General features: G+C 46.4%; 1 protein-coding gene and 1 long non-coding RNA gene across 3 annotated transcripts in view; one reads left to right on the top strand and one right to left on the bottom strand.

Annotated features, from left to right (window-relative positions):
• Positions 1-14,531, bottom strand: part of CBLB (Cbl proto-oncogene B) — a 64,664-nt gene extending 50,133 nt beyond the window's left edge. Inside the window, exons 1-2 of one of the 2 annotated variants that reach the window (XM_035114303.3) lie at positions 14,170-14,531; positions 13,383-13,557 (exon numbers count right to left, since the gene is read on the bottom strand). In XM_035114303.3, the coding sequence (XP_034970194.1) occupies positions 13,383-13,550 (168 nt within the window). In that variant the 5' untranslated portion in view covers positions 13,551-13,557; positions 14,170-14,531. The remainder of the gene's footprint in view (positions 1-13,382; positions 13,558-14,169) is intronic. The other variant, XM_035114304.3, reaches the window with a different exon arrangement.
• Positions 14,532-14,912: 381 nt separating this feature from the next.
• Positions 14,913-17,211, top strand: LOC148685993 (uncharacterized). The gene is made up of 2 exons (XR_015949657.1): positions 14,913-15,052; positions 15,875-17,211. It is a non-coding gene; the product is annotated as an uncharacterized LOC148685993 (long non-coding RNA).
• The last annotated feature ends 749 nt before the right edge of the window (positions 17,212-17,960 follow it).

Below are 17,960 nucleotides of genomic sequence, written 5' to 3'. Positions count from 1 at the left end.
AAAATATAATGGAAAAATTGTTAAAGAAACGAATCTCTCTCTCACACACACACCATTTCCCCGGAACCGGGACTCAAGGTGGCTTATAACAAATAAAACACAGATCAAAAAAAATACTAAAAACATATAAGGATAAAGGATAAAAGTTAAAAGTAATTGAACTATTATTTTAATTAGGTGGCCCATTCTCATGTAAATTGCCCAAAGTTTGGTTAAAAATCTGGGTATTTTGTGAATTTTAGAAATAGTTATTTCAAAGAAATATCAGAGAAAAGGAATGAGGTGGAGGGGAGAGAAACTCAAACACTGTCAGTGAGGGCAAAAAACAAACACACCTTACCCTTGCAAGTGGGGAGGGAATAATAAGCAGTAAGGAGTCACTAGAGAAGCTTTTCCTTGCTCATTAAGAGGTATGACATGGTTAAGAAGGACTTGCCTGCATCAACAGCAAACAAATTTGACCTGAACTCAAGTGCCCCTCCATTAAGTATTATTACCAGGGTAGTTAATCAAAATCTGAACTGTGCAGGGGATTTTTTAAAATAGGCAAAATGAGCCATCATTTAATACAAAGAGATCGTGCCACTGTTATCATTATCCAAACTGACTTGAGGTGACTTAAAACACAATAGCAAAGTAAACCAACTACTGTAGATTGCATACTGGTGATTGTGAAACACAGGGTAACCATCACCACCTTACACCATTATTTTCACCCAGACATCTATTCTTTTTGCTGCTTCACAGTCAGAACCCCTGGGACATAAATATATGATGCTCCCTACCTTGACTTAATTCCAGTAACAGACTGTGTTCCATTGTGGACATTACAGAATATTTAAAGAAGAATAGCTGCTGGAGGAGGCGCAGCAGCAACAATATCCAAGCACTGTGGCATTGGATATTTTACATCATACCCTTGTCAAATCATTGGTCTATCTAGTTTAGAAGCAGAGATATGAAAGCTAGGAGCTAAATGGCACCTTAAACCTAAGTCATGGACGCAACAACAGAATGTCTAGATGCACTTTTTATAACAAGAATACAAAACTGAAAATGAATGAACTGCAGCTAAAATCTTATGTTCATTTTTCACATGGTCTTGTCCTCATCTGAAGACTTCAAAAAACAAAGTCATGCTTCCCCTGCCTGCCCCCCTAATATTCTTAAGAGGCTGGAAGTGGGGAGGCAGAAAAAGGTCTCCTTTCCTTCCACTCTGCAGACAAGCCCTGGATTCTCCCTACACTCCTTTTCCTTCATATAAATGTATCTTTTTGGCACCAGAATTAACACATATTAAAGGCCTACACAACTGATGGCAGAGACACCCATCTTGAGTGTTCAGTTTGCAAACCTAAGACTTAAGGGACCTCCAATGATCTCACTCCAAAATTTGTGAGAATGTGAGGTAGATAACTGGCTACAGTATTGTATTTCAAATTAAAAGCACACCATACATTAAAAGTACATTAAACAAGACAACTTAAACCTAAACCTAAACAAAACATGTTGGGTTTAAAAGAAAAGAAAGTTTTCAGGTCCCCAATCCATGCACGTTTTACTTGGGAGGAAGCCCCATTGAACTTGGTTGGGATTTACTTCCGAGTAACAGTGGCAGTGGGGTCACGAAGAGTCGGACACGACTAAACAACAACAGTGGCAAATTTAATCTGAAATCTTATTTACAGTACTGCACCCTGAACTCAGAAACTGCTCGCGTTTATGAAATTCCCTGTCGTAAAACGCACCTAGAACAATGGGAGTTTTGAATGCTGGGTTTCTAGTTCTATCTAGATAGCTCTTCAGTCTTTCTGGCAGGGGGTATTCTGAATCCTACCTGGAAAGGCCAGGGATAGAACCAGGAATTCTCTGTGTGTGAAGCAGACGCTCTACCACTGAGCTGTACCCATTCCCTATTCTTACACTGTGTGTTAGCTTTCTTTTACTGTCATCCAGCCTGGAGGCCAGATGTCAAGCGGAAATGCAAGATATAAATATTTTAAATAAATGAAACATCCAAGGGGCTTTTCAAACTGTAATTTGCCTCTCCTATGAAGTGTATGCAATTTGTTTATTTCACATTATACAGTTTTACATTTGCCATCCATATATATTTATATTGTCTGACATGTAGAACGTAGCACTGGACACAAACTTACTGAATCCGATCGAATTCAGGAAGCACAATCAAAATGCCCATTACCTTCTGCTTACATAATAAGGTGCTGAAATGAACAATAATTTGTGTAGCTTCCAAGAGTTCCAAGAGTTGTCTAGGGATATTTATCTCCAGCACCATCACCACCAAAAAACAGCATTAACATCTTAAGTGGTTGTGTTACCATCTCTTAGGACACAGGATATCACACCATTCCTGCAAGGAATTATTAATGGCTTGTTTTAACAGACTTTTATTACATATCTCTTATTATGAAACTTTTTAATATGGAGCTATGGACAATAATCTGTCATTTTTGTTATGCAACACTTGGAGTGAAATATATACAGAAAAACTGCATTGTGACTATTTAGATATTTAAAAGATAAACCATCATTTTAATTTGTTTACTGATTTTTTGTAGAATATGCAACAAACGTGTGCTTATCTATCAGATCATCTGGATGATAAATAACAGACTTTTAAATACAGCTCCAAACCAGAGAAGCCTTTGGCACTATGCGACTGAAAATGAACCATGGCAAGCCTTAGCGTCATGTGCCACACACATAGGAAGGAGTTTAAAAGCTTCCACTTTCAGTTCTATAAAATCTGGTGTGCCCATTACCCTAAGGTAGTGGTGGTATGGGTGGTGGGGGAAGTAGTTTAATCTAACTATATTTGGAGCAAACATGATTCTGCTTTTTCTTAACTAAGCATTGGTAGAATAAGCCAATTTCCCCAAAATTTGGCATAAAGGCCTCATTCGCAACACATGCTATGTGAAACTATAGCTTACCATTACCAGGACCACACAAACATGTGGATTCATAGAGAGAAACTTGTAGCCACAGCCACTTTACTCCTCCCTGCACTGAGCCTTTGGCTGATGAACATTCTATGCTCTTTTAAATGTGTTTTTTTTGGGGGGGGGGGTTTATTATATATTTCATGTTTTCATTTTGTATTTTTACATTGGAATCTCCTGGGGAAGGGCAGTATACAAATTTAATGAAGAAGAAGAAGAATACTAAGATGCAGGTTAGTATGCTTAAACTCTCTCCCCACTAAGCACAAGCTATAGCTAGGAGAAAGCTTAAACACAAGCCTGGGTTTGGACAACCTACTAAACCAAACACTTACTAAGCTCAATATGCCAGCAAAAAGTACTGGAGATGAGCAAAGCAGCTGTGAATTCCTAAAGCAAGCCACAGTTCTGTTTACCATATTGTGCAAACCAAGCTAATGATCTTACTAAAAAAAAAAAAATAGAACTTTCAAACTGTTTGCGGGGGAGGGTAATAAGGGTTACCATGGCTTATTCTTATATGGCTGAGTGTTACAATTGCACTTGGGCCAGTTAAACTCTAATCACAAAAACAACCTCATCATATTGAGCAGTCTCTGAAATTCTGTTGCAAGAACTGCATTGCAAGATCAAATCATAAGCTGCATTTAAAATCAATTTCAGAAATGCTTTTACAATCTAGTATTTATTTTAACTATGAAAAAACATCCCTTTGCCATCTGCTAACACAAAAGATGGCTGAATAGAGTTTGTTTAAATGCATCCTCTCCACTACAAGTACCAAATACTCAACTCTAAATACAAATAACAGGATTCTAACATCATGACATCATCCTGTCTGGTATACTTTAATTTAATCTGGAGATAAAATGTGATTAACTGACAAAAGCTTAAATGGGATACATTAAGATCCAACTAAGGACACTTAACCAATGGAAGAGGGGGATGGGGAAGGTATAGCATCTAGACTTCCTAAAGCCTTCTATCAAACAGACCCTATACTCTCGTGGGCAAAAACATTGGCTTGGGCCCTAAAATAATTGACTTAAAGAAGTCAATTTGTGACAATTCCCTTGTGACTGTTGGCAGGGGAGTCCTCTGGAAAAGACAGAGGGATGAGGAAACTTTTCTTTCATGAACTTCCATAAATTAAAGGGATACAAGCCTTTGTAGCAAGGCTTTTAAAAATCAAGCAATAATGATGTAAACGATGAGATCTTTCAGTTTGCATAGTAACTGAAACAAGAAAACAACATTAGAAAGCTTTCTGAGATTTAGACCTAATACCACTTAGAGAAGAAATCTCAGGTTACATCCCTACATCTGATGAATACTGCTAATACTTTTACATTCCAAGTGTTATAGTACTGAATGCCAGTTATAAGGCATTATAGAAATTATGTCCAAATTAAACATTACATAGACAATTTAAGAGTACATTAATTTTAGACCTGAATAACAGTATCTTTTTGCCATTCAGAACACACCTGCTAAAGTCTATACCCACAAGGCAACTTCCTGTTCTCCTAGATTACAGCTACAGCACACAGACACAAGTGCTGTAACTAAATCTGGGCTCACTTACAGCTATATGGATAAGGCCATGTAATGAACTACAGTATTTAGCCATTCAATGAACTGATACTATGTTAATACTGGTCATTCATACTACTTTTGAAATGTCAGCAAATCAGTGCTTAGGATGGGGCAACAATTGCTGCTTCAGAAAAACACCTTAAGTATGATGTTACTATAACCAAATATGCAAGTGCAATTCAGTATATTAATCAGTCTACTTCACCACTAACTGTACATATATCCCAGACAACTGTAATTCTTTCCATCATACATTTGTTCGGGTGGCGCTGTGGGTTAAACCACTGAGCCTAGGGCTTGCTGATCAGGAGGTCAGTGGTTTGAATCCCCGCGCCGGGGTGAGCTCCCGTTGCTCAGTCCCTGCTCCTGCCAACCTAACAGTTCGAAAGCACGTCAAAGTGCAAGTAGATAAATAGGTACCGCTCCAGCGGGAAGGTAAACGGCATTTCCGTGCGCTGCTCTGGTTCACCAGAAGCAGCTTAGTCATGCTGGCCACTTGACCCGGAAGCTGTACGCCGGCTCCCTTGGCCAATAAAGCGAGATGAGCCCCGCAACCCCAGAGTCGTCTGTGACTGGACCTAATGGTCAGGGGTCCCTTTACCTTTAACAGTTTACTATATAAATAGGATAGAGGTAGTATGCCAAGGCGGCTTGCTATTTAAAGTCATAAACCTAAAAATAACCTTACTTGGACATCAGTCCCATTGAAATCAGATAAATATGGTTAGCAAGATTGGCAAGATAAAGCTGTGAGGAAGTGACAGTGCTAGATATAGATACAATGCATAAGGCAGTGTTTCCCAACCTTGTGTCTCCAGCTGTTTTTGGACTACAACTCCCATCAACCCTAGCTAGCAAGACCAGTGGTCAGGAATGATGGGAATTGTAGTCCGAAAACAGCTGGAGGCACAAGGTTGGGAAACACTGGCATAAGGGATAAATGAACCTAGGTTCACAAAGGGCAACTAAAACAATCCTCATTTTCCTTCAGGAAGGCTTTGGGGAAGAAACATGAATGTAAAAAAAAGGAAATGTTAAAAATAAAACCTTAATTTAATAGAAACATGTTAAATGCAAAAAAAGATATCTATCATTAAACTGAATACATTAAAAAAAAAAAACCTGACCCATGGGATAAAGACATTTCTGGAACTCAAACAGCACAATAAGGAATGTCTCTATTATCATGGCCTCAATGTATGTCACAAAACAAAGATCCACAGCATCTGTAGAGATGTCTGCTTTGTGTTATGGATTGAGCAGCCCAACTCTATTTTTTACTCAAGTTCTACTGAATCCAACAGGAGCTACAGTACACTGGAAAGCATGGCCACAGGTCAATGGTAGAGCACATGTTTGTTATGTAGAATATTTCAGATATGATCCCTGACATTTCTAGTTAGAAGGATTTTATAGCAAATGAAGTGAAAGACTCCACCTGAAAAAAGCCTAAGAAGCTACTGCGGACAGGACCTGACTAAATTGACAAATAGTATGAACTGTTATAAGGTAGACATGAACTGGTATTAGATGTTAGTCTCAAGTAATGTCCAGAGCACTGCAGCTTAAGAAATGCAGTTTTCTCAGTTCTCACGTGTGAGGGACGAGGGATACAGGGAAGTCCCTCCCATCTTAAGTTCCAGCCCATCCCCAAGCGCGGGAGAGAGTAAGGAGAGCTCTGCCTCCAGCGGAGAGTCAGGAAGTGGTGTCCGAGGCTCAGGCAAGGTTGTGGAGCCCAGGCCGCAGGTGGGACAGGAAGTAGGACGCACAGGGGGGAGGCCAATTCCCCCAACTCCCGAATTGCGACGCAAACGTAGGGGGAAGAGGTTGGGTCTGCCAAAGCTGTGGTGCTGGAAGAAAACGCGCCAATCGCCATTCGGGAGTTCAGACACCTCACCTTAAGGATGCATTTTTACTGCTCTGAACACTGTAAATAATCAGCACTTAATAAAAACCTTAAAAGACCATGCTGGAGTCGTTACTCTAGAGTAGCCATACCAGGCCCTCTGACAGCAACTCCCGAATCTTTTTTTTGGCTACTTTGGAGTGCAGCGATGAGCGCTCAAGAGGCTGAGCATTGGAGGCTGGAGGCCGAAGCAGCGAAGCAGGAGCTGCAGAACCTCACAGCGCACGCACAGCAGCAATTGCATGCCGCTCAGGAGGAAGCGCGAGGGGCGCAGGAGGAGCTGAACAAGCTGGTGGACCAGGTGAGGACAAAAGAGGAGACTGAGAAACAGCTAAGGGTGATGGTTTTGGACCTACAGAAGAAGTTGGAAGAGGAGAAAGCCGCTAGAGGTGGGGGGGGTGCCCCAGCCGCAGCTAGTCCAAGTGAGAAGGGGACAGAGCCTAGTCACCAAGTTTAGCGGCGACCCTAGGGAGTACCTAGGATTCGAGACAGAAATAAATTATGCGCTGGAATTGCATGCAGCAGAATTCCCAGATGACGCGCACAGAGTCTCCTTTATCATAGAGCATTTGACGGGGGCCGCCCGAGAATGGGTAAGACCGCTCATCGCGCAAAAAAATCCTTGCATGAAGAACGCAAAATTATTTCTAGAAGCTTTAAAAATAATGTACGCTAGTGACAGTGAAATGGAGGCCACTAAAGAGGAGCTTCATAACTTAACACAAGGAAAATCGACAGTTAGGGACTACTGGGCGAGATTCACCATGCTGGTGCACAAACTGGGGTGGGATCTGCAAAGTGAGCCAGTGAAATCAGCCTTCTACATGGGTTTGCACGCAGACGTTAAGGATGAGCTGGCAAGAGGTCCCAAACCGCGAACTATGGATGAGTTAAGCAAAGCGGCGCTAGCGGTGGGGGTGAGACAGGAATCCAGATGGAATGACAAACAAGCGACGCGCGCAGCAAAACCTTGGTTCCCACGCTCCCAGGACAGACCACATCACCAAACCCCACCCCAGGGCCCGCCCCCACACCCGCCCAGGCCAAGCCCAGAGCCGGAACCGATGGAGATCGGAGGAGCGCGCGCGCGGGCTTTTCAAACCCCGGCGGCGCCAAGACGCAAGGAGGGAAGAGGCGGGAATTGCTTTCTCTGCAACTCCCCCAGGCATCGCGTCAGAGACTGCCCTCATCGCAGAGAGTGGCAAGGAAAGGCGGGAACGGTTGTACCTTCCCCAGCTGACGCAGCACCACAGCAGGGAAACGAGACAGCCTGGCTGCAGGAGACAAGGGGGAGCGGCCAGGCACAGTCAGCAGACAACAGCCCCCGCCCGCCCACCCGCACAGAGAGGAGCACAGCCAGCCCACCCCTCCCAGAGCAGGAGTGGTTCTAGAAGTCACGCTCACGCTCCCAAATGGCTATCCCCTGACAGTCCTCGCCTTAATTGACAGTGGTGCCTCAGCCAACTTCTTCTCGAGAAACTTTGCGGAAGAGCACCAGATCCAACTTCTGCAGCTGGATTTTCCCCTGCACGTGGCCACCATTGACGGCAGAGAGCTGCTGGGAGGGGCCATCACGCATCAAACCCCCCCCCCATGAGAATGACGGTGGGAAGGCACTCAGAGACACTGGCTTTCAACGTCACAACCATCTCAGACCCCCCCATCGTCTTGGGCATGAGCTGGCTGACGCGCCACGACCCCTCCATAAGTTGGCACCAGAGATGCATCACTTTTGGATCGGACTTTTGTCTGGAACATTGCATGCAGCACCAACCAGGGGAGGGGCCTCCGATAGCCACGGTGGCCACCATGCACGTCAAGGGGGGTGAGGCAATACCCAAGCCGTACTGGGACCTGCAGGAGGTCTTCAGTGAAGCGGAGTCCGACCACCTACCCCCACACAGGCCTTTTGACTGCCAGATCAACCTGGTGCCAGGGGCAACTATACCCCCAGCCAAGCTGTACGCCATGTCAGATCAGGAACTGGAGGATCTGCGCGCTTTCATCGACAAGAACCTCAAGCGGGGGTTCATCAGAGAAAGCAAGGCAGCAGGGGGCAGCCCGGTCTTCTGGGTGGACAAGAAAGACACGCAACAGCGCCGTCTGGTGGTGGATTTTAGACGGCTGAATTCGGTGACAGAGCCAATGGCTTTCCCCATGCCCAGAGTGGATGATCTCCTGACAGCGGCACGCAGGGGCAAGATCTTCACCAAGCTCGACCTAAGAGGGGCGTACAACTTGATTAGGATCCGGGAGGGTGATGAATGGAAAACCACGATGTTCACGCCTCTGGGCTCTTTTGAATATCTGGTGATGCCCTTCGGGTTGCAAGGGGGCTCAGCATGCTTCCAGGCCTTCATGCACCACGTCCTGGGGTCCCTCCTCTTCAAGAACTGCTTGGTCTTTCTGGATGACATCCTTATCTACTCCAATGACCCAGTGCAGCATGTGAAGGATGTCAGGGAGGTGTTGCAGCGCCTGAAGGACAACCACCTGTATGTGAAGCTGGAGAAGTGCAAGTTTCACACCAAAGAAGTGGACTTCCTAGGCTACAAGCTGTCAGACAAGGGGCTGGCGATGGACAAGGACAAGGTGCAGGCCATCCTGGACTGGCACAGCCCCAGGACGCGCAAAGATGCCCAACGCCTACTAGGCTTCGCGAACTTCTACAGGAAGTTCATCAAGAACTTCTCTCGCGTCACGGCTCCTATCACCGACTGCCTGAGAGGCAAGCAGAAGTTCCGGTGGACACCAGAGGCGCAAGCAGCGTTCGAAAGCCTCAAGAGGGTATTCGCTTCAGACCAGCACCTGTTCCACGTGGTGCAGGATGCGCCCCTACGCCTGGAGACAGATGCTTCGGACAAGGCTCTGGGAGCGATTCTGTTGCAACTGGACGCCAACAGAGAGTGGAGACCCTGTGCCTTCTTCTCCAGGAAGCTGACCCAGCCGGAACGCAACTACACAGTGTTTGACAGGGAACTTCTCGCGATCCACGCTGCGTTCCAGCACTGGCGACACTTCCTGGTGGGCGCCAAGCACCCCATCCAGGTGGGCACAGACCACAAGAACCTGGAGTTCTGGAGAACTGCCAGGGTGCTCAACCAGCGGCAGATACGGTGGGCAGAGTTCTTCTCGAACTTCAACTTCTCCATCCACTACATCCCGGGAGAGCAGAATGTCAGGGCGGATGCCCTCTCCCGCAAGCCAGAGTACATGGAGGAGGAGTTGCCACCGGCACCCAGGCATATTTTCCCCCCATCAGCATGGTCCTGCGGAGCAACAGTGGTGAGCGAGGCAGAACTCACAGCACTGACAGCAGCTGATGAATTTGCCACCCGCATCTTCAGAGAACTGAGAGGGGGGGGGAGCAGGCCAAAGACTTTGAGGAAAGGAGGGGTTTGCTTTTTTACAAGGGAGCCCTGTACCTGCCAACCAAACAGCTGAGAGGTAAGGCCCTCAAGCAGATGCACGACAACCCAACGGCGGGTCATTTTGGAAGGGACAAAACCACTCACCTAGTCATGAGACACTTCTGGTGGCCAGGGGTGCGGGAGGATGTTCGGGATTATGTAAGGGGATGTGACACCTGCCAGCGAGCAAAGGTGGTCAGAGCGCCACCAGCTGGTTTGCTGGAGCCCTTAGCCACACCGCACAGGCCGTGGGAAGTAGTGTCCATGGACTTCATCACAGACCTGCCGTCGTCCAGGGGCAAGACCGCAGTGTTGGTGGTGGTGGACCTCATGTCCAAAATGTGCCATTTTATACCGTGTGCCAGGGCGGTCTCGGCAGAAGAGACGGCCAAACTGTTTGTTGACCACGTATTCAGACTGCATGGATTGCCTTTAAGGGTTATTTCGGATCGTGGCCGCCAATTTGTTTCCAGGTTCTGGAGGCGGCTCATGAACCTCCTGCAGGTGGAGGTCAGCTTGTCGACGGCTAGGCACCCGCAAACCAATGGACAGGCGGAGCGGGTCAACGCCATTCTGCAGCAGTACCCGAGATGTTACGTCAGCCAGAGGCAAACGGACTGGGTGGATCGCCTGCCACTGGCAGAATTTGCCTACAACAATGCGGTGCACGTCTCCACAGGGGTGTCGCCCTTTAAGGCCAACTACGGGCGCGACCTCAGATCTTTCCCGGAGAGGGAGGGGGAGGAGGAGGAAGAGGGCCCACAGGCAGAGGATTGGGCAGAGGACCTGGAGACGGTGCACCAGCAGCTCAGAGAACACTTGGAGAGGGCCAAGGAAGCGTACAAGAAGGGGGCAGATCGCCACAGGCGACCGGGAGAGGTCATCAGGGTGGGGGACAAGGTTTGGTTATCCTCGGAAGGTCTTCCCACCAGGGGGCGATGCAAGAAGTTAGCACCCAGGAGGCTGGGCCCCTTCACGGTCACGCAACAGGTCAACCCGGTAGCCTTCAGGCTAGCACTGCCGGAGGACATGAGAGTGCACCCAGTGTTTCATAGATCGCTGCTGTCGCCGTACAGGGAAAGTACCAGGTTCAGGGACAGCGATCAGCCTCCAGAGGGAGGGGGGGAGACGGGAGACGCCCGACAGCTCAATGAGGCAACTGAGATTTTAGACTCAAGGAGAGGGGTGAGAGGACTGGAGTACCTGATAGCATGGGAGGACACTCCGCCGTCCCACAATGAGTGGATACCGGCCACAGAAGTACCTGAGGAATTTTTAGTGGAAGAGTTCCACGCCCTGTTCCCCCACAGGCCCAAGCCCTGGCACATGGAAAGGGAGGGAGAGGGGGAGGGGCAGGAGGAAGGGATAGCAGGCAGCAGCTCTCCATGGAGATGGGAAGCGGAATTTGAGGACACGGAAGAAGAGGTGTGGGTTTCACCGAGGTCAACGACGTCAGAGGCAGGAGAGGACTGGCAGAACATTTTTACTCCCACCAGCTCTGACGCCACTGACTTCTTGGGATTCCCGTCTTCTCAGGGGGAAGGAGAAAGATCGCAGGATTGGGGGGAAATTTTTACACCCACAGGCTCGGATGCCACAGACTTCTTGGGGTTTCACTCGTCCCCAGCAAGCGGAGAGCCACTAGGAAGGGGGGGAGAGGAGCCTGGGAGGGGGATGGATGTGAGGGACGAGGGATACAGGGAAGTCCCTCCCATCTTAAGTTCCAGCCCATCCCCAAGCGCGGGAGAGAGTAAGGAGAGCTCTGCCTCCAGCGGAGAGTCAGGAAGTGGTGTCCGAGGCTCAGGCAAGGTTGTGGAGCCCAGGCCGCAGGTGGGACAGGAAGTAGGACGCACAGGGGGGAGGCCAATTCCCCCAACTCCCGAATTGCGACGCAAACGTAGGGGGAAGAGGTTGGGTCTGCCAAAGCTGTGGTGCTGGAAGAAAACGCGCCAATCGCCATTCGGGAGTTCAGACACCTCACCTTAAGGATGCATTTTTACTGCTCTGAACACTGTAAATAATCAGCACTTAATAAAAACCTTAAAAGACCATGCTGGAGTCGTTACTCTAGAGTAGCCATACCAGGCCCTCTGACATCACGTTATGGATTTTGTGCCTTATCAAGCAGGCACAAAAATGTAATTCCAGAACGAAAAGAGGGTTGAGGATCAACTTGCATGGCATAAACTATAGGATATCTAAACTGAGACTAAAGTAACTTACCCTAATCAGATAGGTAGATAAGGTATTACAGGCACACACTTTAGCCTGAATTACTGCCATAGTCTTAGCAGTAGTAGTAATATTTAAAGTTGTTCTGAAATCTCTAGGCTGGCCACACATACAATCAGAACTTAAGTTCCAAAGAAGGTTATTTCTAGACTTCAAGACCACAAATCAAATATGTGACTTATATGCAATACATTAGTCTTGAATTCAAAGTTAAGGCTTGAAAATAATTGTAAAGGGCCCAAGAATCAGTTGTGACTATTTAAGTGTCTTCATGGAGACATTTACTGCTTGACAAATGAAAGTTCTATTGCTCTCAATAAACATTCACTTCAAAGTTGTAAGAATTCCACCTAGTTATAGGCAATAATATTCTTTACCTTTATAGAAATTTCATATATTCATTGTAGGTGAAATACCAGCCATAAAGCTATGAGTAAATAGTATTTTTTTGTTTTGTTTTAAGAATGCAATGCCAACTGATGTTGCTTGTTCAATTGTGAAGGATTAAAAGGAAGCCATCAATCATCCTCATAGCCAATGCTGCACACTTAATTAAATATCTGTCCTGTTGCCTTAGTAATGAACCATATTTTCTTGCAGTGAGAAAAGGGATGTTGCATACACCTTAGTAGAAGTTACAATTCCTAATACGTGCTAACTATTCTACAGCAATATTTAACAAAATAAGTGATTCCCGTTCAGATACAGGTTAACAGATATTTTTTGAGTCATACACCATGCCTCCATGGTAAATAACTCTCCAATAACAATTCAAGAAATCACATAATACATTTTAAGGAACCATTAAAATTGAAAGCCAAGGCAGTTAAGTTTTGTTCATTCCTATGAGAGAAAGCAGGGTTTTTTATATTCCCCTAAACTGCAGATTGAACTGCATGCATATGATTAACGTAAGAGTGCTTCACAACTTGATTACCTTCACTGAAGTTTCATTTTCAAGAAGATATTGTAACAACATGCTCCAGTGGGGAACCAAAGAACATTTGGTTCACAGGAAACAAGCTGCTTATTCACAACCTACAAATCTCTACTATTTAAAGGACTGTGCTTATCAAAAGGTACATTTAAAACAAATGTATTTTTCCCTCTTCTGTATTGAGAAAACATAAGCCAAGGTTAAATGGGGATCTGCCATGAATGTGAAAACACTCACTCTTTCCAAACAAGGACACAAACTAACCTGACCATACATGTACACATATAAATACTCTTTACTATTTTCTGGTACAAGGACTCAACTGACAGACTCACCACTTTATCCATTAATTTCCAAGTTTTTTCTACAGTCCTGCGATCAGCAGCTGCTTGCTTAGGGGGGCCAACTGCATCCTGAATAGCATCAATGAAGCCCAGAATACGCCCTTTGCGGGGGTTTCCTCCTCGGCCACCTGGGTTCCGGCCGTTGAGGGAATTGGCCATCTGGGATCTTAATGTTGTAAGAAAAAGAAGAGTAATGTACTGTATAATGTCATGAAATTTCCTCACCCAAACTGACACACACACCCCACCTTCAGCTAATCACCAAAGGGCAAACACACAGTATAGTAAAAGACCAGGTTAACTTTTGATTATAAGCCTCCCTCCCATCATCCACCCATGGTAACTTTTAGTCAGAAGGAAATGATATTTGATAGCTCACGTCATACAGTCTCATTGACGGTACCTTAGCACAACTTATGGAAATATACCGCCTTAATAATCTTACAAAAACAACAATACACCACTGATTTTACCCATCAACTTCCTTAATACCGTCAAAATTTAAAGTCACTGGTGAACAGTGATAAACACTCTCCTCCATTTTTCAAGTTCATGCTTTGTCTCCCTCCTACATGCTCTCACACATAAATGGTTAATTGTCCACACATGGTTTGCAAGGGCCACACAACACACAATACCTATCCAAGGCACTGGTGGTGGTTGTTTTCAAGTGGCAAGTTCCCAAACACCTGGGTGGGGTGGGGGAATTTAAAATAAATAAATAAAATTTAAATCTTCTTATGCTAGCTACATTCCTAGATACATTCAATATACCTACAAGTTAGCAACTGGAACGATATTTGTAGATATGTATTCTTAAAAGTGTGATTTTTTTTTAAGGGGGGAAAGCGGTGAAAAAAAGGAAAATCCAAAGGAAAACGTTGCTAGTTTTTTGTAGATCCCAACTCACTCAAAGGTCAGTTTCAAGCAGCAGCAAAGTCCCCCCTCACGGGGAATGTCGGAGGGGTCGGAGGTTAAGAAAAAGGACCCCCAAGAAGCAGCCCCTGACGAGTCTCTCTGGCCCCCACACTTTGTTCCCTCTCTTCCCGGAGCCTCCCGTCCTCCTTCAGGCACACGCCATCCCTCGGCGCAGCCCGCCGTATTAAATCCCAGCAGTTTTCCTGGTTCCGGTTGCTCGTCGGGCGCTTTCTGTCTCTCTCAGCAGCAGCAGCAGCAGCAGCAGCAGCAGAAGCGGCGGCCGCCGCCGCCACACGGCACTCTCCCTTCCTCGAAGCCTCGTCCCCCGCCCGGAGCCTCAGGGGCGAGGACTGCAGCAGCACAGCCAACAAAGAGGACGGGACGCCGCTCCCCACCACAGTCTGTGCCGTCGTTGGGGCTCCGCGGGGAAACATGGGGGGCTAATCCGCCACGGCGGGCCCGTTGTCGTCGTCGTCGCCGCCTCCGTCTCAGCAGCAGCCCCGCTGCCCTCGCTCATCGCTCTGCCCCGGTGAGGGGCGTGCGGGGGCGGCGCTAGAGGGGCCGGGCAGAGCGGCGCTAGGACCCGCCCGCAGCCGAGCCCTCCTCGGGAAGAGGCGAGCGAGTGGGCAAAAAGCTCGTGCAGCCGGAGGCACCGCGCCTGCGTATTGAAGGGGGGGCGCCTCTGTCTCTCTCTCTCTCTAACGGTGCTAAGGTTCAATTCCCTTGACATTACCCAATCAAAGGTGAGCGCGCGACTGTTGATGTGGGGGGGGGAAGGGAGTCAGACGGAGGAAAGAAAAGCCTAAGCTGACAACTTGGTAAGGCTCCCCCCCACCCCGCCCAACTTTAAGAATTCTGGGGGCGGGGAGGAGGGGGCAGTTTGTTGGTCCTCCAGTTCCTGACTGATAAGGATATAGGCCAATAAGAGGGCGGAGAGGGACTTCCGGCGCTGGAGGGGGGTGTTTTTTTTCCTCCTCCCCCGACTGTGATTCATGAATCGGGCCGAGAGAGTCAAAGGGGAACTTCGTCTCCGGAAAGTATACGGGGGTCTGTGGGAGTGAGGAAAGCAGGTGAAAGAGGACGGAGGAGGCCGGCTGGAGGGCGAGTATGATAGAGACAAGGAAATGTATTCGGTTTTTGAGACAAGGGCTCATGGGAATAGGAATAGGCACCGCTTCGGGGGGAGCCTGGATACGGAGTGTTATGTAAGGACCTCTGCGTGTTTCTTTGCTCCGAAGTGAGCCCCCCACTCCACCCCGGATTCAGTAGCGTTTTCCAGGCCCCCCGGGCGATCGTCCTGGTTCAGGTTCCGCGCGCAGTTTAATCCTAAATCCATTTGCTCAGAGTTAAGTCCAGCGGGACCTAACGCTCTTCCCAGGCACACTCAGCCTGCAGGGCTTCGCTTCGCATTCGGGTCGCGGGGCGCGAGAGCCTCAGCAAAGCAACTCGACCTCGGGCATATTTACTCGGAGGCAAGTGCCGCCGAAGTCAAGTGGGCTTGCTTCCCGAGCAAAACTTGCACCCACGTCAGTTTTAAACATTTCCTTCCCTCCCATCTGTTCCAGGCGACATCAGGCTGCCATCCTGTCGACATTCCCTGGGGAGTAAAACCCAAGCGAGCTCTCAGCAATGCCTACTTCTGAGGAAACAGACATGCAAAACCTTGTGTGCCGCAGAAATCACCCTAGGTCTGCCTGTCAATCAGTGGCTGAGGTCTCATGCACATCAACTTAGAAGTAAGCCCCACTAAATTCAGCAGGGCAAATTTAGAAGTGTGCACTGCACAAGTTTCACTGCTCTCCATAGAACAGCATGCATGGTTTTTTCCAATGTCTCTTGTTACTTGATCTCGCCCACCAAAGTAAATAATGTGTGACTTCAAAAAGGGCACTTTGGAGCAATGAGTTTAACTCGCAACAACCCAGAGTTAGAACAAAATGACAAAAGGGTGAAGGTAAGGAAGGGGAAAATGTTTCCATTTAAAACATAATCTGTGATATTAATGTTGCTTTCTTGGAGTTAAGAATTCACCATAACAAGTAACCAGTTTACTATGAAATACAGTTGATACCACAGATGTTGACCATTAGATGTTGAAGAGTGCCATTTTCACATTTCCATGTATTAAGGTGTCCTAGACAAAAACCAGGTAAGTGAAGCACTGGGAGGAGGCACAAGGGCCCAGACAGGGTCCTAGAGTCCTCACAGCTCCTTCTCAAAGCCTAGTTTGCAATTTCTCAGCTTTGGGAAGGAGGTAGGAGGTCTGTTGAGACCCTGCCAGACCCTTGTGCCTCCATCCCAAAACAGGCTTAGCCAGCTTTGGGAAGGTAGAGCAAGGACTGGGTGTGTGTGTGGGTGTGTGGGTGTGTGGGTGTGAGAGAGAGAGAGAGAGAGAAAAAAAAAATTGGGCCTTGCTCCCCACCCTCCTAGACTCTGTCAGTGCAATCTATGCATATTCACTGAGAAGTAAGTTCCACTGTATTCAACTCCTAGACTCAGTGCAATCTATGCATATTCACTGAGAAGTAAGTTCCACTGTATTCAACTCCTAGACTCAGTGCAATCTATGCATATTCACTGAGAAATAAGTTCCACTGTATTCAACTGTGGTGCTTACACTTAAATGAATTCACATAGGAATGTTTGATACCTATATGTATAAACCTGCATTTTTCTAACTAGTACAGAGGTAGCTTAACAATTCGGAGATACACTTTGTGCTTCCACCTTAGCAAGGAAGCAGCATACAAATTGGGATATGCGGTGGAGAGGGGAGAGTAAATTTAAGGAACTACAGAAAGAGAGGGAGGGAAGTTGAAACTTGATATGTAAGGATTATTTTTGTTGAAATGTTTATTTGTTATAAATGAAAATCATAAATAAAAAATCTTTTAAAAAGGAAGCATCATACAAATCACTTATTTTTAGGCCTTTCTTGCATGTGCCAGTTGCAGATTTTTGAAAGTGTGCGTTAAGTACCCTAACAATTTTGACTCCACCATAAACTAGTCAAGTAATATCAAGTATTTATATTATATTGGGTAAATTCATATGAAGAAGAGGGAAATCACTTACCAGTACATTTTTAGGGACTTCAGCATTCATCCCTTTTTGTGCTTCTGTTTCTCTTGAATGCATTACCAAACACAGTTTATGGAATTTCATTCTGACAAGTGTGAATAAAAATCAGCTAAAGGGGGGCTTTAAAAATATCTTCATCCTTTCAGAGAAACTAAATCTTACTTGGTTTAAGCATAAGCTTCATATAGCCTGGGAATAGGAGGCAAAGCATTTAGATCTGCTGTGTAGATGTAAAGGAAGAACTGCATCCTTCAATGTTTATTTCAAAATGTGTTATTTCCTGAGAGAATAGCTTTCAGCATTTTGGTGAAACTCTCATTTCTTGTCTAGGGGAAATTATTTCCTATCTTCAGCTTGCTGTTTCTGTAAGAAAAATTTGATCTCTCTTGGCTGTTTTGAATTACATTTGTTCTTCAGTATACAAAATATTTTTATAACTCAGTCTTTTAAGAGAGAACATATATAGTAAATCTTCTGCTGTGCTTGGAAGTGTTGATATACAGTAGTACCTCGGGTTACGAACACGATCCGTTCTGGATTGCGGTTTGTAACCCGAAAAGGTCGCAAACC

Source organism: Zootoca vivipara, chromosome 4, assembly GCF_965207765.1.
Source record: "Zootoca vivipara chromosome 4, rZooViv2.hap1.1, whole genome shotgun sequence".
Lineage (NCBI taxonomy): Eukaryota > Metazoa > Chordata > Lepidosauria > Squamata > Lacertidae > Zootoca > Zootoca vivipara.
This window is presented reverse-complemented; position numbering and strand designations above follow the sequence as displayed.